A 26783-nucleotide genomic window follows, 5' to 3' on the forward strand; every position below is an offset into this window, starting at 1 on the left:
TAAGAAGCTTTCTTTCTTAAGAAGGAAGTCGTTTAGTACCCAATACTTCATTGATTCGCACAGGTTGGAAGACGTCGATTCGTTCATTGATTTAGGCGTTCTATTCGATTATAGGTTACGTTTCAATTTGCATATTGAGTCCTCGTTAAGCAAAGCTAGGTCCGCTCTTGGTTTTATAAAGAGGTGGTCCAAAGAGCTTGATGATCCTTATATTACTAAAAGGCTTTACACGTGTTTGGTTAGACCTATTCTTGAGTATGCCTCTGTTGTGTGGTCTCCTTCATATAGATGCTACGTTGGTTCAATTGAATCTATACAAAAGCAATTCTTGCTGTTTGCACTTAGGAATTTGGGTTGGGACCCGATTTCCCCTCTTCCACCCTATGAATATAGGTTGCTTCTGTTATCCTTACCGTCACTCGAGAAACGTAGATTTGTTCTTGGGGTTTCCTTCCTAATCAAATTAATAAATGGTGCAATTGATTCGCCCGCATTACTTCGTGAGATTTGCTTTAATGTCCCTAACCGCTTCTCTAGGTACTTTATGTTGATAAAGCTTAGTCAATGCAAATATAACTTTGAACTGTTTAACCCGCTCAGAGTTGTTTGCAAGAACCTAAATGATGTCTATCATCTATTCTCATTAACGGACTCTTTAAAGTCTATTAAAGCAATATTGCTCAACAAGCGCGATTTACCTATGTCGTACTTAAACTGATTTAACCTTAGCTTTTGTCATTATGTGTCGAAAATTAATTTGTTGTTAACAATTATCGGTTGCCAAGCTTATGCATGTTTGCGATGGCTTAGGGGTTCACTTGCAATTTGGTCCTGTATCGGTTGTAGGCGTGGCTCTATGCTAATTGTGTACATGCTTTTTTTTTTCCTCCTTATTTGTTTTATTGTACTTATACTAAGTTTTATTATTAAATAATTTTAAGATTTACTTAAGAGTCAATTGAACTCGACTGCCATTTTGTTTTAGTTGAGTTTTTTGTATAAGTGGAATAAATAAATAAATAAAATAAATAAAATGGGGTGTTTGTATTTCTTTTTTGTGGTGCGATGACCATTTAAAAATTTCCAGAACGGGTTTGTATTGCTATTTGAGCATAGCTCTTGGACAACAAGGGCTCGGTGGCATCTTTTGGCTTTTCTAATCGATTTCTTCCATTCTTTTTGGGATAACTTGAAATCTTCAAAATTGGAAATATTGGGGTATTTCGAAAATTTTTGTTTAGCAGCTTATAATCTACGGAATTGTGAAGTGAGCAGCTCGTTCCACCAAGGTTTTGGTCAGTAGGAATTCGAGATTTGGATGTCGGATTTGGCGTTAATTATTTCTTGTTGAAATGAGCACTGGATAGATTCGACCTGTGGCTCAAGACATACGTGAATAAGATTATTTAGGAGTTTTTTACTCGAGATAAAGTCATTTATCTTGTACGAGGTAATAGAGGTGGCATTAAAGAGAATAGGAAGGTGGTGGCTGTTTCCCAGGAAAATTTCTTTTTTAACCTCCCGTTTGAATGTAAGATGGGTTAGTGAAAGTAAGATCCAACACGCTACCACAATTGTTGGTCGTAGGGTGAAAATAGGTTGGTGAATTATCATTCAGATGATAGAAGTTACTAGCTTTAATGATTTCTTGGAAGGCTTTGCCTTTATTGTTTGACACGGAGTCACCAAAGCAAGGATGTCTTGCATTGAAATCTCCTGCAATTATGACATTGTGGAAACTATTGAGCATATCACAGAGACGATTATAGTCATCCCGGAAAGATTGAATGGGGATGTTAGGCTTGAAATAGCAAGCAGCAATGACGATATTAGGTTTTAGACAAGAGGTTTTGATAATGACAATGTCAGCAGTCGATTTAAATGGGATTTGTTTGAAGGATATGCCTTTTCTGGCAAGGATGGCAACACCTCCATAGCCGTCACTTCTACATTTATAAGCGGAGTTGTAATTTGAGATTTTGAGATCGGAAATTTTTTCATCGGACAGAAAGATTTCACTCAAGATGGCGAAATCAGTTCGGTTGGAATTTATGAAAAAATCAAGAGAATGGGCATTACGCCTGAAGCTTTGTATGTTATACTGTAGGAAAGACGTCATGAGTAATGTTAGAACATGATAGGGCTGACCCAGATGTACCTTGTTTTAAGAGATCAAATTTTGATTTAAGGGAACTTATTTCTGTTTGGATGGCTTTAAGCATATCTTCTTGAGAAGAGATAGAGAGAATCTTGAAAATCTTTTCCAGAATTATCTCCATTTCAGTGGATTTATGGTAATTGATGAAAGTATGCTTTTCAGGGGGTGGGGTAGATTTTTTTGGCTCCTGCGACTTATTACTGTAAGTCGAGGGCGTCTTGAGAGACATTCTATGCAAGGACTTGGGAATACTTGTTTTATTTTTTAAAACTGCATTGAAGTTTTTGTTAATTAAAATATTATTTGTATCAATAGTAGGGTCTCTGATATTGTTAGGAGCATTGCTGTCCTTCATTGCTGGGAAGTTTACGTCATAGTTTTCAAGTAAATTGTATGGGTTGTTAGAGAATTTCTCTTTGTATTCTCTAAAAGATAAGTTCTGGATGGTTAAAATTTTTTTTAAATTTTCCTCTTTCTTTCTTTTTGGACACTCTCGAAATGTTACGTTGTGGTCCAGAGACCCGGAACCTAGACATTTGACTAAAAGGCATGAGTTCGTAGCACAGGCCGGTGACTTGCCACAGTTCAGGCATCTGCTTTCCTTACTTTTGCAGAATTTGGCGATGTGGCCAAATCGGCCGCAATTATAGCAGAGCTTGACGGAAGGAATGAAGTAGTCAACTGGAATATTACAATAGTTGAATTTTATACTCTTGGGAATTGGTTTTCCCTTGAAACCAATCTTTAGGCTGTTTGTTGGGATGAACATTTCTCTGTCTGCAGCGTCTCTTCTGAGGATTCTTGTAACAGAAATGATTTCAATATCAGAGGTAGCTGAGTTGAGAAAGTCCTCTTCCTTAATTGAAGTCGGAATGTTTTTTACGATCCCAAATTTTTGTGTGAAAATTCTAGGGATGTAGGCCTTGCAAGACTTTGGACCAAAATCATTGTTTATTATAAAGTTGTTGGCATCAACCGCAGTGGCAATGATGGTTTTGATATTAATCAAACCATCCAATTTGAGATCTTTGATGTGTTCGAAAAAAAATAAATCTGAGTTAAGGCGAAAAGGTTTCTCTAGGTTATTGTTACATACTTCAATGAATACGTAGCACTCACCCATCGTGTCATCACTATAACGCTTTGGACTAGTTGGGTCAGAGTTCTTTCCTTTTATGGGACTACGATTATTATTACTGTTCACAGAGCTGTCTTTATTGGGAGGCTTATTCTTAGAGGGAGCGATCGGGGACTTTAAGGAGGTGGTATTGACATCCTCGGTCAAGTCTTTTACGGATGAATTATTCTTAACAGAGATGATCTTTTTGAGACCTTCGTTCTGGTTTGTGATTTTTCTTTTAAATGGACCCTTGCTATGCGTGATTCGAACAAAACTTTCGAAATCATCATCGTTTGATAACATGCTTGAGAGCCTCACCCCCTTGAGGGGCAGGCGACTTTTAGGTTTCGTGCTAGATTAAAGGCAAGAGAAAAGGATCAACTGACTTACCGAGAAAAGAAGAGATATGGAAATCAGTCGTTTTTGGTGGAACCGACAGAGACAGAGAAGAACAAAGCCTTGTAAGTTAAAGCAGTATTAAGAATTTGACAGGAATCGCCGCTACTTGATGTCCAATGTACAGATGAGTTGACGAAGTGAGTCACTATATATATTTTCACTAGTTCAATAGTTTTCAATTGTTTGAAATGGCTGACTCCCCTGAGGGCCTACACGATTATAAACTTGACTTAAAAATTATACGATATATATGCATCTGTAATAATAATAAATAAATACAAACCCCGTTTATGCACATTAATATATATACATAATACATAAAACGGATTGCTGCTATGCCGGTGTGTTGATATCTGCAAAAGAAAAATAATTTGGATACTAAATTTTATATATAAAGACGATCACAAATTTACCATTGGCCTATGGAAGTGTCGCATCCCGTTAAAGCGAGAGTGCAGGCATATGCTTTTTTTTAAGTCTAAAATGAAATAAAAGTAAACGAATAATTTATACATAACAATAAGAAACGATAACCGCAAACTTACCTTTGGCATACAGCGAAACTTCGTGAATATGAGGCAATGAGAGGATATTTGGATGTAATAAATATATATAGCAATTTATTTACCTTCATTTTGCTGTTTTTTCCGCACTATTTTCCTTTAAACATGTTGGGGGGCCCACTGTTTTGTAAACTATAATAGAAGAAATTAACTATTAAAGGTTAGATATTGAAATATAGAATACTATATTTACCTTAGAATGATGAAGCCTTGATGTCTATGAGCTTTCTCCAAATTTTACCGGACAAGAGCACTTGCGGTATATACCCAAGCAAATTAAATACACGCGCTTGCCTATGCAACGTTCCACCAAGTATTGGTGTATTGCTGCCTGAAATGCATCGGTAATTCTTCATATGAACCGTGATCCAATAATACAAGTTCAGCTTTACCCGTTCTGGGACTTCTCCTAACTAGAACTTAGCAAAAAATATGATTTTAATTACTTTTAAAATTTTATTACTTTTAATAACACCGATTTTTAATTAAGTTAAAAAAAAATAATAATTTGCGCTTGTCTTCCTAATTAAGTCGTTACAATGTAGATCCATCTTATTTGCTTCGCAATTTCTTCATAACATTTTCAATACTAATTTCATTGGTTGTTATTATTATTATTAATTTCGCCAGAGAAATAAATTCTAAGACTAAACTCTTAAAAGCACTAGCATCTAAGGCTACCGGCCTTTATTAAAAACTCTACCGCACTTGAGATTCGAACCCACGACCACTGAGTTGCTAGTCGAGACTCTTGCCTACTCGGCCACCCAGGCGGATACCATTGGTTGTTAATCGCTCGAATGCCGCAGAAACCAAGAGCAGATCGTAAGGTAAAAATGAATAATTAATAAATAATTGAAATATTATTATTACGTGTAACCCTGTAAAGAGTGAATGCAAAATTTCTCTTTGAAGTTCTCTTAATTGCCTTTTATAATTTATCTTTCCAACATTCATTATTCTCCTCCGTTTTTACGGTTAGTTTCACTGAAAGTGGAGCCACTAAGTCGTTATTTCTATGTAGTATTACATCATGACATATTAACCGATCGCGAAATAATTGAAATGAAAGGGTTACCTAAACAGAAATTAAAACGAGCTAGAATTGTGGATAGCGCAACATGGAAGATAAAGATCTCCGCTCACAGAAGATCAAAACAATGTTTTCTATTGGGTACCAGTGGCGAAGCAACTCGTCTTCTTAGGCAAAGAGTAGCGAATATGAGCAGTATGGACGTATCTAGTTCGGAGAAGTTTTAGTTTTCAAATTATGGTTTAGCGAATAATATGGACCGCACCCTAACTATTTTAATGCCTCCACCAAAAGGATAACGTGCATCTACATAATAAAGGTAATCGTATAATACAACTTGAATTTAATGTGTTAATTGATTCCATTTATTCCTTGTTTTCATTCATTGTTATTATGAGTAACGTGGAACAAGGCGGTGTCACTTTTTTTCCAATAATGAAAATGAAATGGAAATAGTCGCAGTTCCAAGTAAGGGCAAAGTAGCTGTTTAGTATAATATAAACAACGAAATGAAAGATGATGTACGTAGTGCAAAGAGTGGAGCATATCTGCATAGAGTTTCGTAAGCATTTTATTACGTTTAACTGGCTTTGTTTGCAAAGATAGACGACGATTATTGTGTCTAGCGAAAATTTCTCGTATTAAATATTTTTTGAAACCAAAATCTCGTTCGTATAAAAGAAGAATATTTTATAAGGGTGTGAAGATAAATTCGAATTTAACTAGTAAAGACACCGACCATTTCTGTTAACATACCTCTGTTAACGACTTAACAGAGCTCATGTTAAATACTTACAATTGAGATATAGTTGGTTTGAAAGCCTAATCCGTCCATATTAAAAAAAAAAAATATTTTTGTGGACATTTCGTGAATCTATATAAAACTACCTTTCAAACAAACTAAAAAAATTCAAATTCTGCTTATAGAAACTATTTTTAACGGTATTTGAAATTTGGTATGTTAGCGAAAACTGCATATGGAAAAACACTCAAATTTGACACTCTGGTGCGACCAAACTAGAAAATGTCGCCTATATTCACCTATATCACGTGAATCTAGATGAAAATACCTATCAATTAAGCAAAAAAAATTCACACTTTGCTTTCAGGAACCATTTTTGCCGATTTTTTGAAATTTGGTACGTTACCATAACATAGTTATGGGAGAACACCCAACTTTGACACTCTGGTGCGGCCAAACTAGAAAATGTCGCTCATATGGACTCATGAAATGTCCACAAAAATATTTTCTTTTTTTTTAATATGGACGGATTAGGCTTTCAAACCAACTATATCTCAATTGTAATTATTTAACATGAGCTCTGTTAAGTCGTTAACAGAGGTATGTTAACAAAAATGGTAGGTGTCTTTACTAGTTAAATTCGAATTTATCTTCACACCCTTATATTTTATTATGTTTGTTTTGTATTTTTGTTATCGCTACCCATTAACAATTACAACTATTCGGCAGACTTGCGGGGCCGACTTCCAAATAGAAATTATTGAAGACAAAAACTTACAAGAATACCTACGACTGCTTCTATTTTCTGAGGAGCAGCTGCACAGTAATAATAACGTTTACAAGCGTTTACCATTAATGGCATGGCAGTTAATACAACAGCATAGATAACGATAAAAAGGCTCAGGGACTGTTATAGCAGTTGTATGGCGATGTTATTCTTCAGCAATGCAATAACAAAAGGCAGCCTTTAGATCCTAGCACTGATATACGTTTAATATATAATATCTTGAAATTATCATTACCCCACATAGTTTTAAGTATAGAAAAAATCCTAAAAGCTTGTGTCGCCGTATGGCAAAACATGGTAGAAGAAAAATGTTCCTACCCTATTGAGTTCTTACATTTTATATTGGAAAATTTTTTAGTAATGATGCACGGTCGACAGTAAGGATTTATTCTCAGCTGGCTGTCGAAGAACGTCTATCTTTTTTAGATTATCTCCAGAATTATATGAAACAAAACAGTCGGAATGGTTTACTTCACACTTTTCTCTTCCAAGATCTATCGAAACAATTTAAAATGAAGTCCGATCGCTTACTAAGCGTATCATCTACACAAGAGGTCGATAATATAAAACCTCAAGAAGTCTACAATCTACTAAAATTCATTACGCAGAATTCTACAGTGTCGATCGTTCATTGTTTTTAAATATCAGCAGTTTATTAAGGACTTTGGCTATTCTCAGCAAAGAGCGTTCAAATGATTTATATAAAACTCTCAACAAATTGGAAGACGTGGCACTATATTCAAAGTTATGGCGTGAATATCAATGCGAAATTACGCATGAATTGAAAACCTTGCTAAAGCGATGTATTGCGAATTTATTATACAAAAATTCAACCAAACAGACTTATTGCCGCGACACAAAATTAGTGTCCTTTTTTTGGAATGCCCGTAATCCTGGGGAGTTAAGAACGCCACATATTCCCTAATCTAAAAATTTATTGTATCTTGTTTTATAATTTTTTTTTACCGATAAAAGAATGGACTATATTGGCTGTGCGTAGCGCATGCTTAGGTTGTGCAGAAATACAACAAATCGTAGCCAATTCAACGCAAAAAGGACTTGCATCGAATAATATTTTAAAAGAATTGAGTTTTTGCGCATGTAGAGGAGAAATTTTTCGGACTTGGAAATACTACGGTACAGTCTCTTTTACAGTTGCAAGACGATTTCAAGCAATGTGCAAATTTCAAATGATTTTTATCGGCGGCGGAATGGAACTTTGCCGAAGATAATGTCCGCTTATCACACTATGCCGGAAGTAAAGGACGAACCTCCAGCCGAACTATTCGAACTAAATTAAAACGACATCAGAAAATATGTTTTAGTTTTACGTCATAACACACTATAAATAGAAAAATTATCTTGTAAAAAAATCCTAGTTGAAATGAAAGGCAAAATCACAAATATACACACTAAACGTAAAAGTAATCTGCATACAACAGTCACATTTCGTCTTTGCGCATTTGTTTTAATTGCCATGTTATCCTATATAATGAACATTATAAAAGCTATCCTCATTGCCGATTATTTATAGGTGCGGTGTGAACACCCGCAGATAGCTCTCTTCTCTCTTGGTGATCTGACCTGTGAGCAGATCCTCGAATACCTGCCCATCAAGCCCGAATGATGTGAAGTCTTCTTCGGGCTCGGGTTCAATTTCATAACTCATCTTTTTCATTAGCAGGTAATCGTCGTCCATTGTGAAGCCGCTTGCATATTTGGTGATCTGCAGGTTCGTTAATCCTTTATCCCTTATAGTTACGACAGGGTAAGCCTCCATCAGGTCGTTCGTTATGCGGATGAAGTTTTGGATGGTTATCCAAATAGTTTCGCTTGTTTCCCGTTATTTTGTCCCTAAAGCCATCCAAGATATGGATGTACTCGTGCATTAATAAGTTATTATAACTGCCGCCGTCTGCTCGTTTCCATTTATGCACTCCATTGATAAAGTTTGTAACATGAGACTATACTTTTTTTTTGTGATTTTATAATGTTTATAATATAAACGGAAGTTACAGTAGAATTTCCTACAAAGGCTTTTTAATTAACTAACTTAATACCTGACTATTGTCCGCAGCATTTGAGTTGGTGACAGCTTGATGATTTCTGCAAGTAGTGAAGAGGCGCTCATGAACTTACTCCTTTGACCATTTAGCTCCCTGAGAACAGCCGCAAAAGTAAAATTATTCGATACTTTCCTTCCAATGCCGTTTGTATTCAATCGAGGACAAGCCCAAACTGCAAAACACCAAGGCAGGCAATTTCACCTCAATACAAACTTTTAATTCATTAACAGGGGCTTAGCTATTAGCCCTTTTTACCAGAATGTCTTGAATAGTAAAGGTTTTTTCTTTGTTTTTCTTAAAAAGGCTTTGACAAACACTTTATTATTTACTTAGATCGAATAGTTTTAAAAGTTTTTTTTTCCTTCTCTAACTTTTTACATTTCATATATTAGTTTGGGGAAAAAGAAATCCATTATTTTGTCGGTAGATGGCTGCACTGATAGATTTCTCGTAAAGTATCGATCAAACAATTTCATATTTATGCTCGTTGGAAAGGTGACATTTCACAGTAAAAAAATTCTTTTGCTGTTTTTTGTTTGGTGCATTCAATTGTGAGTTACAGCGTGTTAAAAATGGAAGTGAACAAAGAGAAAATTCGGTACATTTTACAGTTTTTCTTTGACAAAGAGTGAAAATGCAAGCCAGGCGGTTAAAATTGTGAATGGTGTTTATGGTTCCGATACTGTAACAGCCAATTATGTGCAATTTTGATTTCGTAGATTCCGTTCAGGAATTTTTGATGTTAAAGGTGCACCTCGCACAGGTAGGCTGGTCGTCGAAAATGTCGATAAAATCGGAGAAATGATCGAAGTTGACCGGCATGTTAGCAGTCGTAACATCGCCCAGGAGCTAAAAATCGACCATAAAACAGTTTTAAACCATTTACACAAAGCTGGATTCAAAAAGAAGTTCGATGTTTGGGTGCCACACCAATTAACAAAAAAAAACATGATGGATCGAATTTCCATCTGCGAAGCCTTGGCCAAACGGAATGAGATAGACCGATTTCTTAAACGGATGGTGACTGGAGACGAGAAATGGATCACATACGATAACCCTGTGCGAAAACGATCGTGGTCAAAGAGCGGTGAAGCACCTCAAACGGCCAGGAAGGTTTTGCTGTGCATTTGGTGGGACTGGAAGGGGAGTTGCTTCCATATGGCCAAACGCTAAATTCTGATCTCTACTGTCAACAACTGGACCGTTTGAAGATAGTGATTGACCAGAAACGGCCAGAATTGGCCAACAGGAGTGGTGTCGTGTTCCACCAGGACAACGCTAGGCCACACACATCTACAGTGACTCGCCAGAAACTTCGGGAGCTTGGTTGGGAAGTTTTAATGCATCCGCCATACAGTCCGGACTTGGCACCAAGCGATTATCATATTTTTCTTGCATTGCAAAATTTCTTTAATGATAAAAAATTGGAATCTAGGGAGGATTGTGAAAATCGACTACTAGAGTTTTTTGCAAATTGAGACGAGGACTTCTATGAGAGAGGCATTTTGAAGTTACCTTTAAAATGGCAACAAATCATACAACAAAACGGTGCATATTTGACCCAAATCGTACAATCCGAAGCATGTTAAATAAAGTCCTGAAGTTCATATAAAAATAAGGGATTTCTTTTTCCCCAAACTAATATTTCGAGCATTAATTATCTACATGTGGTCTTTGTTAACAATTCTTTTTACTTAGGAAATTAAGGAATTAGTTACTATTTTTAGAGTTAGTTTGGCTTTTACACTTTATACTCATCGTGGATCCCTCTAGAACAATTTTCTTTGCCGTAGGGGCAGAACTGTATTTTTTTTTTTTTTGCTCAATTTACCAAAAAACCTTTCTTATACTGCATTAAACTTTGTTTCATAATGGATATGCTTTTCCTCTCTAACAATATTGTCGCTTATAATTTGTTTTTCTCTAATGCCTTTTCGTGTTTTCTGCTTTACATTTCGTCTCTTTTCTTACCCTGAATATCACTTTGTGCCTTAGATATTATCTTTATCTTATTAATATTTCTTATGCTTTTATTAACACTTACAAGCAAAAAAAGATCTTTAATTAAATTTTCCCTTTCTTTTCATTTTTAATAAATTGTTACTACACAGAACGTCAATTATTTTGACGTAGTCAAAAAAAAAAACCCGAAAACTAAAGCATAATTTTCTCGCTCTCTTCTCTCCAATTGTTTCATTTTTCGCTCGCTTGATCTCTTTGTGCATAGCGGCAAGCCGCTATTTTTGTGATCATGCGATTTTGCATAACAGCATGCCGTTATTACTACATTTACGGCAAAAACAGACCGATTGACACCCTATCCTAAATTTGTTCGCGGACTTTACAAGTTTTTCGTTGGGTCTCTGTTGCCCGGCAATCTGTCACAAGACGACCGCTCTCACATTTAAGCCAATCTCGTTTGCCAGCTTGTCCATTTCTACGATTATTATATCTAGTTGTCGAACCTCCTATTACCATAAAAGCTATTGGACACCAATTGTATTGACGTTTTGAATACTCAGATTTTATAGATATTGAGCTTGATAAACGAAAGGTGCCGCTAATGCCGGTAAAGACACCATGAACAGATGAACTATACACAGATGGGCCTCCATACATACAATATTTTCCAAAATATATGAATGTATTCACGCGTAATTCCAAATGTTATTTCAATAACTTAATTTAGTGAACACTACACGAATTTTACTAAACACAAATTTTTGATTTAATTTTGGTTAAACTATTTCCTCTTTAAAAACTTATTAAATATTATACAAATTTTTTATTTAATTTTGGTAAAACTGCTTCCTCTTCGATAACTTGTAAAATATTACACAAATTTATAATTTGATGCAGTTTTTTCCAATTTTTTCCTATATCTGTTTTTATTATTTAAGAATTTTCCAATTTGCCGAATGTTTTCCTGTCCTTGTGAAATTTCACAAAAAGCCGTTAGCTGGTTTTTTCCTTTACACCGTTTAAAATAAAAATATCATGTGTGGACAATGGAGAGAGCACAGAGTTGCTTCCAATAAATATCATGTACGGAGAACGGAGATAGCACAGAGTTGTTTTCAATAAATTAGGAAAATGGTGAATAAAAAATCTCACCAAACTTCAACAAAATAAAGAGATAAGAGAATAACAGATTTAGAAAATTTGTAAAAGAACGAAATAAGACAAGATTTGAATAATATAATAATAGCATTTAATAATGAAATACTACAAAAATTGACTTATGTACTATGTACAATATGTGGAAATTTTGACTTATAATACTTATAAAAATTATACTTATAATAATTATATACTTATTATAATTTATCAAGAATGCTTTTTATTTATACATAACAATGCTTAACAATGCTTAATTTTGCTAAATCTTGAAATGGTTAAGATTGGTTAAGATTGGTTAAGTTCGACATATTTGATGAAACAATGAAGGGATAGAAAAATAACAGAATTACAGAATTTGTAAAAAAATTATTTATTTACTTTATTTACTTATCCTATTTTCAAGAGGCAATCGGATCCCAACGAGGGGCAAACAGCATTGAAGAATTGCTTTTGAATAGATTCAATTGAATCTACGTAGCACCTATATGAAGGAGACCACACAAAAGAGGCATACTCAAGTATAGGCCTAACCAAACACATGTAAAGCCTTTTCGTAATGTAGGGATCATCAAGCTCTTTGGACCACCTCTTTATAAAACCAAGCACGGACCTAGCTTTGCTTATCGAGAGCTCAATATGCAAGTCAAAACGTAACCTGTGGTCAAATAGAACGCCTAAATCTGTGAAGAATCGACGTCCTTAAAGTTGTGGGAATCAATGAAATACTGAGTAATGAATGAATTCCTTCTCGAACACCAAAGCTTCTTACATTTATTTAGATTAAGTTTCAGAAGATTCAAAGAGCACCATGCAACCAAATTATTCAAGTCACTTTGAAGCTGATGTAATTTCAATTCTACGGATAAGGAAGAAAACAGTTTCACATCTTCAGTATACATTAAGATCTCGCTGGATTTAATCACCGATGGGAGATCATCATGAGGTACACCAGACATCACGAGGAATTCATCAGAAGTGATGAATTTAAACAAAACCCTGAATGTTCTAGTGTGCAGATAAGAGCTTAACAATTTCAATAAAAAGAAAGGAAAGCCAGAGGCTTGGAGTTTAAAGATGAGTAGTTTATGGTTAACCAAATCAAACGCTTTTCCAAAATCAGTGTATATGACATCAGTGCGAGAGCCACTAGAAAAAGCCTTGAAAACATGACAAGTAAACTCTAGCAAATTGGTGACCGTAGATCTTCCTTTTCGGAAGCCATGTTGGAGAGGATGGCAAGGGCCATATGCTGCGTCATAATTCGCTCAAATAATTTAGGCAATACACTCAATTTGGCAATGCCTCTGTAATTCTTTACAAGTTGCCTACTTCCACTTTTTAGAATAGGAATAAGGAAACAAGTCTCCCAACACAAAGGGAAATGACCTAAATTCATGAACTTGTTAAAAATCCTTTCGATAACACCGCATATGAATAGTCAAAACGTGTTATCGGAAGTATTCCGCAAAGAGATTTGATATCTCAATATCATCCCCACTCAGAGCCATTAAAAGAAACATGCGAGATCTTTTTTTGGATTAAAGAGCTTAAAAAAGTATTTAGGATTAACACAAATTTCAGTAAAATTGGCAAAGCAAAGATCAAGCAATCTACCATTGCAATTAGGGGTACCGTTTTATTGAACTAAATTATGATCATTAAAGAACACAACAGCTCTATCAGATGTTGAAGTAGGAATCAAACAGCCAAAACTATCACTGTAACACCAAGCGACTTGAGGCAAATTGAAGTCACCTAGCGCAATGATTATATCAGTATTGCTTGGCCACTTCGCAAATAACGGCGGCCTATTTCTTACATATGGAATTATTAGAATTTGGGAGATCAGGTCATATATAAGTGTTTATTAGAAATTTCGTTTGAATAGCGATAAATTCAACGTCGGTGGTAGCGGGAAATTCAATTGAATAGGAGGGGACTGCCGCAGATATCGCAATTACAACACCACCCCCATTGCGATACAATCGTTCATTTCTAAAACCTGAAACGAATTATGGAAAAGTTCCCACGAATGTAACCAAGTTTAAGTGAAAGCCAGTGCTCACTGAATTTAGGAGAGCAGAACGAATTTTTGAATTTATACCCCTAACATTTTCATAAATGAGAGATAATGAGCCTGAAGAATATTTCGTTTTTTGAAGGGGAAAGGACTACTGCATTAGTATTACGGGGTCAATCACGAGAGATAAATTCCTTAATTAAGGATCCAACTGGCCACCATGGTTTATTTAACAACATATCAATGTTTTCAGTCGGAAGTAACATTTCAAAAGATGAGATTGCTCTAGATTGAGAAAGAGCCAATTTGAAAATGCTAAGACGACAGATGTATCAAGTGCTAATCTTGACACAAATATTGCCTTTCTGGGAGGAACTGTCATCAAGCAAATGTTATTACTACTAGGAAGAGTAGGGTTCACGGCTGGAGAGTTTTGAGTTGGGGAGAATATAGAAGGGATAACCACACTTGCACGAGCAGCTTGTGCGACATGCACACTTTGGAGACCAACGCTTACTTTCGAACAGCCGGGGGGAGAGGACGATTTACTATTCTCATTATTAGTTTTAGGCGATGACGCCTGAGTAGATTGAGTGCCGCCAATGGGAGGGGATACCCTTGCCACTTCAGTACAGCTCAAACCACAAACGACTTCCCGGCTTATTTGCAACCTTTTTGTTAACGGCCGACTCAACAATAGCAGAAAAGCTAACCTTCTTTGTACACTTTGAGGAATCGCTAACATGCACCAACGAATCGGGCTTAAGAGCACACTGAGGTGACGTACCACACGCTACTCTACGAGTTGTAACTTTGCTAGCTGAGGAAGAAGATAAGTGCTCAATAAAACGACACTCATCAAACCTAGTCTTAATTATCTCAAATTTCCCCCCTAAGGAGCCGAGATTTTTACTCAATTCAGAGAAATAATTTTTCGTCTTCGTGAACAATTTGTAGAAGTGTATGTCCTGCTTCACCAGCGCGGCCGATAATACCGGCATACTTTGCATGGCAAAAACGATCACAAAGCCCACACGAGATGAATTTTTCAGATATTGGGCCTGTTTTCGCATGACATGGTGTATATAAATAATCTATGCCCAGTCGAAAACGGCAGAAGTGAATTATGAAGAAAAAGAAGAACAATATGCAAAAAGATCCACAACACATAAACTGTCAACAAATTAACCAAACTTCTCCGTTCCGCTGGCACTATAACAAGAGAGCGAAAGCAAAACAAAACTGCAAACACCAAGAAGTGAGAAGAAAAAGCAAAGCGTAAAGACAATATAATTTCTTTACTTTAAATTCACTCACTTTATTCTAAAGATTTTTACAAATTTAGACACAATGAAAAATAGCCAAAAAATTCAAAAAGAAATTAAAATATTAATTGCAGAAAAAATCAAGACGACTACACCGCGCGCGCAGAGTTTCCAAACGCCATATAATAATGAAGTAGTACAAAAATTGACTTATACATATGTACAATATGTAAAACTTTCTACTTATAATACTCAATAAAACAAAGGTTCTTCATGTAACAATTTATCAAAAATGCTTTTTATTTATGCTTAACAATGCTTAATTTTGCTAAGCTTTGATATGGTTAAGATTGGTTAACTTCGACATGCTTGATGAAATCCTACGCCACCAGCTATTTATTTTATTAAGAGCGAACAAATCGCTGACATTATAAAATCTTCAAAAAACAGTCGCGTAGAGTCGACTATTTAATAGGTATCATAAACGGTTCTTAACTTGTAATACTTCCCGCGAAAATGGAAAACTTCTAGAATAATTCCAATTCCTAACCAAATAGGCTAAGAAAATGCTCCTCATTATACAGACCGACAGATTCCTTCATCGATGACAGAAATATCCTTCCTTTGCACCATTTTGGATTTAGAAAGAAATGCAACACTATAGTACTATACATCGACTTTCAAAACTCGTCATTTTGTTAAATCAAACTTTAATTCCGGAAATTTTAATGCAATGGTTTTGCTCAACATCAACGCTGCTTTCGGTTCGGTTTGGCACGAAATTGTTGGAATCATAGAAAGCTTTTTGAAATACATACGCTTTAACATCTCTCTAGGATCGTGTGGTTCACACAAATGTGACCATCAAAACTATATTTCATTCCTTCATCTTTTATGCTTCTTCCATTCGGTCCTTTACTAAAAAACTAGAAATTGCCCAAAGCAAACTCTGACCTATAATCTCTCCTAGCATTTTTCTTAATCTACACTCAATTTATAGTTTCCACCATCTGCACGACAAAATATGAAGATTACGTGTTTTAGTACGAAAGGTCGAAGTTCGCAATACTCTCATATCAATGAACTTCAATTATTGTAAATATTTCTTTTTTAACTTGTTTACTTTTTTTTAGTTGAGACCTGTATCGATATGACAAAAGGGACAAAACATAAATTTTTTTTACGTTTGCCTTTCGTTTTTGAAAACCGAAAACAAAAATTTTATATACTCTTACTCTTGGCTTGCACTTCTCCTCTTTTTGTTGACTGACAAGCAGCAATCGCATCAGCAATAAGGCTTCGTTTCATAGACGGATCAACGTTCATAAACAAATCGCGAAGTTCATTTGCCATTCTTAAGCCTTCACTAAAACTTTTCAAATTAAATGTCACATTTCCAGTGCTTGTTGAAGCCTCTTCTTCAATGGGCTGTGAATTTAACATTTCCTCCAAGTCGGTTTTAGTCAAATCTTCATCTTGCGATTCAAGCAATTCCTGAATGTCACTTGATTCTACCTATTCAAACCCATCTCGTCCTATTCCATTCGCGATTTCTCCTATGTTTGCAGTAAAAGTTTGAACTTGCACAGATTTCCCGCAGTCACAGCAGGCCACGGTTTTTTCCAGCATGACTTCAATGTGGGTGGCTTCAGTTCTTCCAATGATTCTTTTATGTTTACGACACATTTCACTATGTCAAATTTCTTCCTGCGTTCCATAACATTCGTACCAGGATTACATTCCATATTATCCAATATGATTTTGAAGGTTCGTCTAATATAATAAAATAGATAATCGTCTAATGTAAAAGCCTTGATTAATCCGCGAATAAAGAAATTTCGCATTTTTTTAATCCGCGAATAGTGAAAACGCGCATGAAGGAAGCGCGAATAAAGAACTTTTACTGTACATAATAATTGTAGTTGCGTATTCAGAAAGTTACGGAAAAAGCGTTTTGGTTATACGCCATAAAATTACATTAAAGATTATATTAAGCAAATGAGGTAGTGTGCATGCTATACTATAAGTACATATTTAAATTATATCAACTTAAGTGCAATAAATATGGCAGGAACGACCACCTAAGTTATGAATATGGGTAGTAGAAGGAGAAGTCAAGCACCACTCATACCAGACCTTCTTTTTCGAAACACAGCGCCAGAAATGAATTTTAATGATTTGTCCCTTTATAACTTCCAGAGGCTCCTTAAAAAATAAAATTTTAATAATTTAATAATATATTTACATATTCACCACCAATAAAAAGACTCATAATACATTCACTATTGTTCTCACGTAGATATAGGCGTAGATCTCATAAAGCATTAAATCAGCACAAGGTGTCAACTTTATCGTGTTCATTTTACGTGGTTAATTTACTTTAATTCAGACTGACGTAATTGAAGGTATCCTAAAAGGACCGTTAGCTTCTTTCTTAATTTTAAACTCACCGTGAAAGGAAAATACATAGGAAACCACGATACCAATCCATGTGTGTGTGTAGACGGATTTATGCTTATTTTTATATCACTATATAAAGTCGACTCGAAATATCCAGCTATTCCAGTCAAAATGCAATCTGCTTCCACCGGAAAGTTCAATATTTTATAGCGGCTATTATCGATGATCGGATCACGATTGGGATGTACAAACTCAAATAAAGATTGCGGCACCCCGATGTTGTAGATGCTTTTTAATAGCACGACATAACCGCTTTCAGCATGCGTTAAATATGTTGCCTGTTTGTCACGAGCAAATGACTCGCTCCGCACTTGACGTACAGCATTATACAATTTTGATGACATGATTGGATTGATATATGAAATAGATTTGCATGGTATACTGATACCATCGGTTTTGAGTAAACGTTGAGCACAATCTAAACACTCAGGAGATAATTCATTGTCTCCAAAGGAACCCAACAACTCGGAGACTAAAATATCAGCTTGTTCCGGTGGAGAAAATTCACGCATGTCCTTTGAGAAGAGATGAACGTCTGTAAGGATCCGACAAATAAGCATCCCATTGCTTCACGAAATTATTAAATTACCTTTGGTGGACCATAACTCGTCCACCATAGCTGAGAGTGTCCTTATGGCATTAGGGTTCTTTTCAATAATATAAACGCGAATTTTGCGTTTAGTATTCTCAGCAGCGTTTAAAGCAGAACGAACCAAAGGCCCCCTTCCAGCTCCTAAAACCATTATCACTGTCTGCATATATATAATAATGTAATTAGCCAAGATTCATTTAGGTAGAAAAATTTGATGTCCTTTTTTTTTGTTTTTTTTTTTTAGTATAACAGGTATTCGTTTAGAGCAAGTGCAACACTACAGTTCTCTGCAGGCTTGTTCCTATTTGTTATAGCAATATTTGTCACAATAAGAACTCACCAATTTATCCGGGATTTCGGAATCGGACACACGATCGATTAGTGCTGCAGCTATTGCATCTTGGTACATTTTATATTTAACTGGATCCCTTTCAAATATCTCATACGTATAACAATCTAGATTATCATATAGTGGTTGCAGAGGTATCTCCAAGACGTCCTCGAAACTGCAAAAATTCTTAACTGCGGAATATATTTATAAAATACTTATCTCTACCTTTCTAAAGAGTGCGCGTCCTTATGAATATCCCGGAAATTTTGTAAGTAATCTGAATAGAGTTTTAGACTATTATCATTAGCGTCAGTTGCGACTACAATATTAGCATGTGCTTGTAAAACACATTTTAAAACTTGCTGCCATGCTTTCGGTAATACAGGATATTTTTGCCTATTGCGTATAAACAAATTCGATGGTATAATAACAGCTTCCAGTGGTTCTCCGACCCAACGGCGTACGATATCTAAACTAGGCCGTTCAACTTCATTAAATTCCAGTACCACCTTCATTTTAGAATTAAAGTCGGCTGCACGACGAAAACGGTTCCACCACTGCCATGTATCTTGTTGTTCCAAATCCAATACCTCTTCCTCACTGAGATCGCGACGCCACACTGCATGGGCTGCGGGTGCATTATATAACGGCACTTGTACCAAGAGAACACCTATAACCTCATAGAAATTATGGGTTTACAGCTCGAAAAAATTACTTCCTTTTCAAACCTTTAATTTGCTGCGTGATCACACGTGCTAAATTCAAATTTTTGGCACGCCTTAATTTTATGAGTATGTAGCCGCCATACTGTAAATGTTCTGCCCACGATATGTCTCTCTTTAGAATTTCTTCCGAATTTTTTCTTACTACAGGATCTATGGAATCGCAATCCATGAGCTCAGACAGCATGAGTATCGTTTTTGTATTCCATTGATCAGCAGTTAACAGTAAATCACCGTAAGTAAACTTAGAATCCGCTTTGTTCATAGGTTCTTTTTGAAATTCTAGAGGAATTTCCCTAATTTTTTCATTTTAGAGAGCTTTACAAAATATATGCATCAATCCATACTCACATGGCGTTTAAGGGTGCCGCTATTACATTAAATCCATTCAAATTGGCTCTTTCAATTAAACGCGACAAATTAGCATTGCCTTCTTGCATTAAGCATAAATAGGGCATTTTAGAAAATTACTGCGCTTCTCAAAACAACTACGGAATCTTCAACAATAAAAACACAGTTCGCTAGTACAACGTATTAAAGGAAATGAATGAACAGTGCAAACAAATTCCTGGCTCTTTTTCGGGAGAATTCAATATTGTTTCATATTCCTCTTACAAACAAATATCAGAGTGGCCATTATTAATTTGAATTTTTTAATAACTTCATATGTGTGTTGCCTCACATATATAAATTTTGATGCACGACTGTCGATTTATAAATTTTATCAATACAATATCACTGATATATTGTGAAAGCATTTCAATCGAAAAATACTCAAAACTTTTCTGAATGTGAGTGGTAGAAAGAATATAAAGAAAATACAAACTTATGTTTGTGAAGAACAACCTACTTGGGTTCCAGTTCGCAATGGTCTAAATGAAAAATGTTCGTATTCATAAATAAATATGATAATTTTGCAAACGTTGGTGGACAAAAATCCATTAACTATATTTGGATCCCAAATATTTTGTTGAGTTTTTACCAATGTCTACCATAATATGGAATTCTTTGTCCTACCATGGCACTGATTATGTATGGTGTTATTTTCGAGTTTCAATCTTTTTAGCTATATGTATGCACAAAAGATGCGAGAAACGCTCTCTCAGAATTGTCAAAACCGGCGTAAGCAAAACTGATGTCGCTTTGCATTAATATTGGTTGTTTAAAGCTGAATTTACAAAAGAAAACAACCATATATTGAAAAAAAATAAATTGCAAACAAAATTGTTTACTGAAAAACAGAAAAAAGATGTTAAATTTGTGAATGTGTGCAAATCAGCTCTGTTTTTGTTTGTTTTTACTCCAATTGTCGAATTAATATTCTTAATCCGCCAAAGCTTGTAATTGTGTTTATTAACAATTTTTCCATACATCATCATATAGCGTTGCTATCGTTGATAAAGCGTCACGGAGCAACAAATAATAAAAATTCATTAGTATATTAGATATATTGTCCTTGTCGTACACTGGTCTAATCCATTTTACGAAACAAAACCAAAAAAAGTTAAAATGTTGTTAACATGTTTTTGAAAATTAAAAAGTTGGCTTTTATTTGTGTAATAGAAAGCTAAAATTGAGTTGCAATTCATTTTAAAATATTATATACTTTTTGTAGGTAAACTGGTATTGCATTAATTTAAGCTCGCGTCATAACCTATTTCCTATTTACCGATTAGAAGACTCGGAAACAAACGAGTTTTTGTTTTCACTATATAAATAAGGATTCCGTTAGGCTTCTGTCAACTTTTTTATGTGGTGCATGTTACATTCAATTGTTTTTCTTAACCTCTGAAATGAAGTCAAAAAGTACATATTCGACATGTAATGCTTGCGTTAAAAATTAGTTTGTATAATTCCATTCTGCAGATATGACTGTGGGCGGAGCGACCACCTGAGTTTGGCGACAACTTCTTAAAGGCAATATTGAAGCAAAATCCAAGCCAATAAAGCAGATGCACAGCAAAAAGGTTGACTACCTTACCATTAATACTTAACCGCCATCTGGAGAAATTAAGGAAAGCCCGCAAGTTGAGAGTATGAGTACCTCACAATTTTAGTGAACGGAATAAATATAATATAATTTTGTTATCAATGAAAGCAAAATAAATGTCTAATAAAAAAATAAAAGTTACTTATAAATAAACGGATATTTCTAAAAAACAGGCCGTGTGCATCCTCAACAGTTTTACATAATTTTAGGTTTGTATGATTTTATTATTGATTGTAAACAAACAAACGTCAAATTTTCGAACACCATACATAACTCTAAACCAAATGTTCTCATAGTACGCCTTTCAAATGAAATCCAGTTAACTAAAAACTGGGTTATTGCTCCATTAGAGTTCTCTTTCTAAAACTTTTATACACGGTAGAGATAGATTTCTAATGTAAAAGAAAATCAATTAAAAAATAGTTTTTTAATTTTTATTATAAAAATGTTTTTATATATTACTTATTTATTTTTTCTATTTTAGTTAAGAAAAATTAAGTCCAACTCTCCGCTCATCGCCTCATATAGATGGAGATTCGCTAGATGTCAAAAGTAAGATTGCATTTACTCTTTGTTATTATTATGTATAAATAATTCATTTGTTTTTATGTCATTTTAGATTAAAAAACAAGCATATACCTGCACTATCGCTTCAGCGATACTTCCTTGGTGAATTGTGGTCATGTTTATATATAAAATTCAATAACCGCAATATTTTTCTTTTGCAGATATCAACACACCGGCACAGCAGCGCTCCTTATGTATTACTATGTATGTATATATTAGCGCGGCTTTTATTGTATATATTATTATAGTTTTAAATTAAGTTTTTAATGGAGTAGGCCTACAGGGGAGCCAGCCATTCAAAACAAATTGGCAATGCGCCTACGACGGTACCTCATGGGTGGTGTGGAAAACCGCTTTCTTTCTCTCCATGGTTTACGCTGAATAAGTCCATAAAAATAAATGAAAAATTGTTATTTTTTGTAGAGGAATGTCAACACCATCGATTTTAGCCGTAATTTCTTACTAGTCACTGATTAACATTTTCGCAAACACTTTTTGTATCAGAATAGTTTCCCATAATTAGTCCATTGCTCTTATCATCCTTTTTCTGATCAATGTACACATGCGTTTACTTTTATGTTATAACACTTTCTGACATGACCACGAAAGTAAAAACAAAACTGCAAGGTAATCGCCTATCTGAAAGTTACTTTTCGTTGCATTTGTGGAAGACTTTGATTATCATATATTTATTGATTACAATGTGCATTTCAGCCAATGTAAATATCATAACTCAGATATTGCGTTATGTAGCCGATTTGAGGATTTCCATTAGGTAAGTTCCAAATGCAATACTGCTAATAAAGGAAAAATTAACAAACACACAAAGCATGTGCTTTCTTGCGAGAATTTGTTCACAATTTCAAACAGAACACGGAGACTTCCTTAAGAACCATTGGTGAGTTGCCACTGCATAACCAAGGCGAATTATCGAAAATGTTTTGATCTTGACTTTCTTAATATTTGTTGAATGTAAACGTGGAAATAATTGAGGGTTAATAGAAGAGTAGTGTTGATGATTTGGTAGATTTCCTTCTATAATTTTCTTTTTAACTTTTTTCCAATGTACCTCTGGAGATCAAACTTTTCCATGACATCATCCTTAATTAGAGGTACAGAAGCAGCAGACTTCGCCACTCGCCAGCTTGCTGACTTCTAAATAGCCCAAAGCATCTTTATTTCATGGGCGCTTTCCAATAGCTTTTTATATAAACAAACTATCAGTGACAATGACAGTTTTAAGTTCGACTTTAGAAGAAAGGTTCGTAATGTGAAGGATAACTCTAGCTTTGGTTGTGAAAGTTGCAGACGAGCCTATCCTGAAGCATCTGCCACGGCACGAAGGTGACAGGTAATATTCCTTTTTTTTCATCTATAGTTATGTAGGTCATTGGGTTTTGGTGAAATAATTGCGACGTAAGTGGGTAGAAAATTTATGATCGTACCTGGGAATATACATAAAAGCATATTTTTTTATCCAAAAAAACCATACCCCGCCTTTTTCGATTCGCATTCTGAACCAGTCATTGAAAAGCGAATTTTACCAGATTTTACATTTACAATTGTAAATGTACTTTATAACTCTTGAAATAGATCGCTTGCTCAGTGATAGGATAGGATCCATGGGCCAAGAAGTGCAATTTAAAAAATGTATCCAAAGTGATAAATAAAATGGATTATTTAGAAAGAGTACACGTTTATTGACAGAATTTCAAAGGAGTTTTTTGATTGTAGAGTCAAATTCCCAAATGAAATAACGTCCTACAGTAATATCTTAGGAAATCTAAAAACCGAATGAAGACCAAATCTTCTAGCAGGATCGGGTAGTTTTTATCCCTGAAATGTTTCAGGAATCTTTTACGAAGCAAACTAAGAAAATTGATTAATAAATACATTAAAACAAAAAGAGGTTTGTTAAACTAATACAAAGTCGTTGTAATTATTTTTTCTTCCGTTTTTTATATTGTAAGGATCAAAGTTACCCCGCTTCACGTAGCCTAAACCCATATGTATAAGTATATCTACACGTAAGTTAGACTGATAAGATCGTATTTATAAGAGTAGATGTTTATGGACTTATATTGATATGCGTAGTACATAGACGGATTATTAGGCTAGTACTCGCCAGTAATGCGCAATGCAGTACCGCCGCACGGAGAGCGCTGGAAATTATTGTGGCTAGGCGATAGATTGGCAACGACAATCAGACGAGAAGACAAGGAGAAGACTTCCGTATTGCTTGCCTTTCCGTTTGGGTGTTGGGATGTTGGACCGAACCGCCGTTGTGACGTTAGGATGAAATAGCCGTTTTAAGTTTAAGTTAAATTAATAATTTTAAGTTCGGTCGTAGGTCAATAAAGTAATTATATCACAATGAGAACGTTGGAATTTCTCCGTATTAAGGTAAGGGAAAATAAGCAACCTCACAGTACACTCTTCTTTTAACATCTTAAAATTTTTAAAAATTTTACCGCTGCTCCGTTGCACTACATTTTGTGATTATAATAATAACGCACTGTTATCTGTTAAATATCAAGTCATGTTTTTCTAGTCTTCGTACTCATGTTTAAATGTCAGAATAACAAAAAAGCATGAAAAGAGCAGAAGAACTACTGCGGCGATAACATATTGTTCGCCATCTGTCAATGCAGTTGCGCAGTATAAGCCTGTAGATAACACAAAAAGAGATACAACAAAGCAGCGTTTTATTAACAGGAAAACAAAGTCATACAGTTAATCGAAGACTTTTTGCAAAACTTTATGGCAATTGGCATATCATTAGTTTTGCATATATACATATAAAAAAGAATCATAAGAAGAAATGATGATGATCTAATTTATGTTTATCTTACTATAAAGAAAATTTTTTTATATTATGTGATTTGCAATTTTGGTTTACACTGTACATTATTTTGTAGGAAATGAAAAACAAGCAACATTTACTTCAAATTTTTGTATTAGAAAGTCATAAATGATAATTTACAAGTTGTGGACTAACTAATACACTAAAAAGCACTCGATGGCTTCATAAAATTTAAGCAGGTTATGAAGATTAATAAAGTCGTAATTTTTTCATATATATATTTTTTTTTTTTTTTGGTATGTTGAACAGAGATGGACTAAGCCAATAGATTTGTGGCTTATATGTCCAGATAATAAACTGTTGTAATTTTTAGTCACGATTATGTATAAAAAGTAACAAAAAAAGAAGAGCGGCCGTAATAACTGGAGTGAGCATGTTAAATGTAATTGTGTGTGTGTGTGTGTGTGTAATTGTGCTTGTTAAGTTCTTGAAAGTTAAACAGTGTTGCAAACTTTGGCTGAAAACGAAAAGCAATGCTATGGTAATAGAAGATTATTAAACGCAAAAACGAAAGAAAAAAAAGGAAAGAAGAGGAAAAAAAAAATTCTAAAAGGATAAATTAGCTTTTCTAATAAAGCAAGTTAGTTCCCCGAGATGACGTACATTTTTTGCTGCAAAGAGATCGAGGAGACAGCCATATAACTTGAAGAAGCTAAAGGAATCTCTAATGCCATCAAGCCTGTGACATCTGAAGATTAGATGCTCAGCAGACTCAACAACATTGCAAATTTCACAAACATCACATGGTATAGCGCGAATCATTTTTAAATAAACTTTGTCATAAGTGTGACCACTCATGAGTCTATAAAGAATTTTGATTTCCCAGGAATTAAAGGAAGATACAGAGAAGGGTTTGAATTGAAGTGTGGGATTTAATTTATAGAAAAGACGATTGGATTTAACGCGCGCGATTACTTTAAATTCGTCGTTTAGCTGTTGAAGGATGTGGTTGCGAATTGCCCGAATTGCTTCATTGGGAGTATATTTGATGGACAAAATTGTTCCATCAACACGAGCTCTCCCTGCATGAAAGTCGGCTTTTACATTTAAAAAAAAAGCCGCAGTGGCCAGGTACCCAAACGAGGTGACAATCATCCACTTGAGATTCGTGCAACGTCTTGTGAATGTCAAACACATATTGATTTTCTGCATCTTTTTTATTTATTAGAAGTAGAGCAGACCTGCTGTCGGAAAAAATAACAAAACGTCTGATACCATCGAAATAGCAACCATGATAGCATGTCGAATGGCGAGCAACTCAATAAAAGTAGAGGAAAGTTCCTCTTCCACTTTGACTCGGAGTATTGTTTCAGAGAGATGTTTCACGACCGAGAAGCCAGATATATTATGTCCGACGGAACCGTCAGTGGCATATATATCACATCCGTTGTTGTAATAAAAAAGGAGCTTTTCTTGGCATAACAACCTTATACAAGAGAAGTTGACATTTTGTTTTGAGGTAGAGATTGGTTCGAGAATGTTCATGAAGACTTTGCATTTGCTGGTACTGAAATTCAAGGGGGGAATTGAATCTAACTTATCAAAAATATGACGAAGTTTTTGATAGCAAAAAGTATAGCTGCAAGTGACAGTGTCACTGAGAGATATAATTTCCTGAAAAAAGGAAGGATTTATCATCTTGACTTTAACTAACTCCTTGGCAGTGCAAAAAAGGGCTCTTTCGCAAACTGGCCATTCACCAGATATAGCATTGAGAATAAGTTGAGGAGTTGAGGGGCTCAGTCCGGTACAACGCTTTAACATTCGGTTTTCAAATGCTTGTATACGTTTTTCAATAAATTTTGGGAAATTGCAAGATGTGGAGATTTGTAAACGGTCAAAGCATTTTTGGAAGGCAAGCCTGCCTGATTGTTTGTCATGAGTTTGATGATGTTGCATCCAGACTGACAATCTTTGAACGCCTTTTCATAATGCCCACGAAAGGTTAAGCTGTCATTTAAAATTCTCCCAAGAAATCGAAGAGA

At 35.0% G+C, this 26783-nt stretch overlaps 1 protein-coding gene and 1 long non-coding RNA gene across 2 annotated transcripts; one reads left to right on the forward strand and one right to left on the reverse strand.

Moving 5' to 3' along the window:
* Positions 1-16990: 16990 nt before the first annotated feature.
* On the reverse strand, positions 16991-20122 carry LOC119642873 (protein arginine N-methyltransferase 5). Its single transcript, XM_038042176.1, has 7 exons — positions 19730-20122; positions 19385-19674; positions 18882-19326; positions 18666-18831; positions 18323-18485; positions 17724-18268; positions 16991-17478 (listed from the first exon to the last, which is right to left on the reverse strand). Exons 1-7 carry the CDS (start codon positions 19834-19836, stop codon positions 17323-17325), a joined length of 1872 nt encoding a protein of 623 aa, XP_037898104.1. The 5' UTR covers positions 19837-20122; the 3' UTR covers positions 16991-17322.
* Positions 20123-21243: 1121 nt separating this feature from the next.
* Positions 21244-22921, forward strand: LOC119642874. Its single transcript, XR_005248155.1, has 4 exons — positions 21244-21577; positions 21853-21920; positions 21988-22037; positions 22097-22921. It is a non-coding gene; the product is annotated as an uncharacterized LOC119642874 (long non-coding RNA).
* The last annotated feature ends 3862 nt before the right edge of the window (positions 22922-26783 follow it).

This window comes from Glossina fuscipes, unplaced genomic scaffold, assembly GCF_014805625.2.
Source record: "Glossina fuscipes isolate IAEA_lab_2018 unplaced genomic scaffold, Yale_Gfus_2 263, whole genome shotgun sequence".
Taxonomy (NCBI): domain Eukaryota; kingdom Metazoa; phylum Arthropoda; class Insecta; order Diptera; family Glossinidae; genus Glossina; species Glossina fuscipes.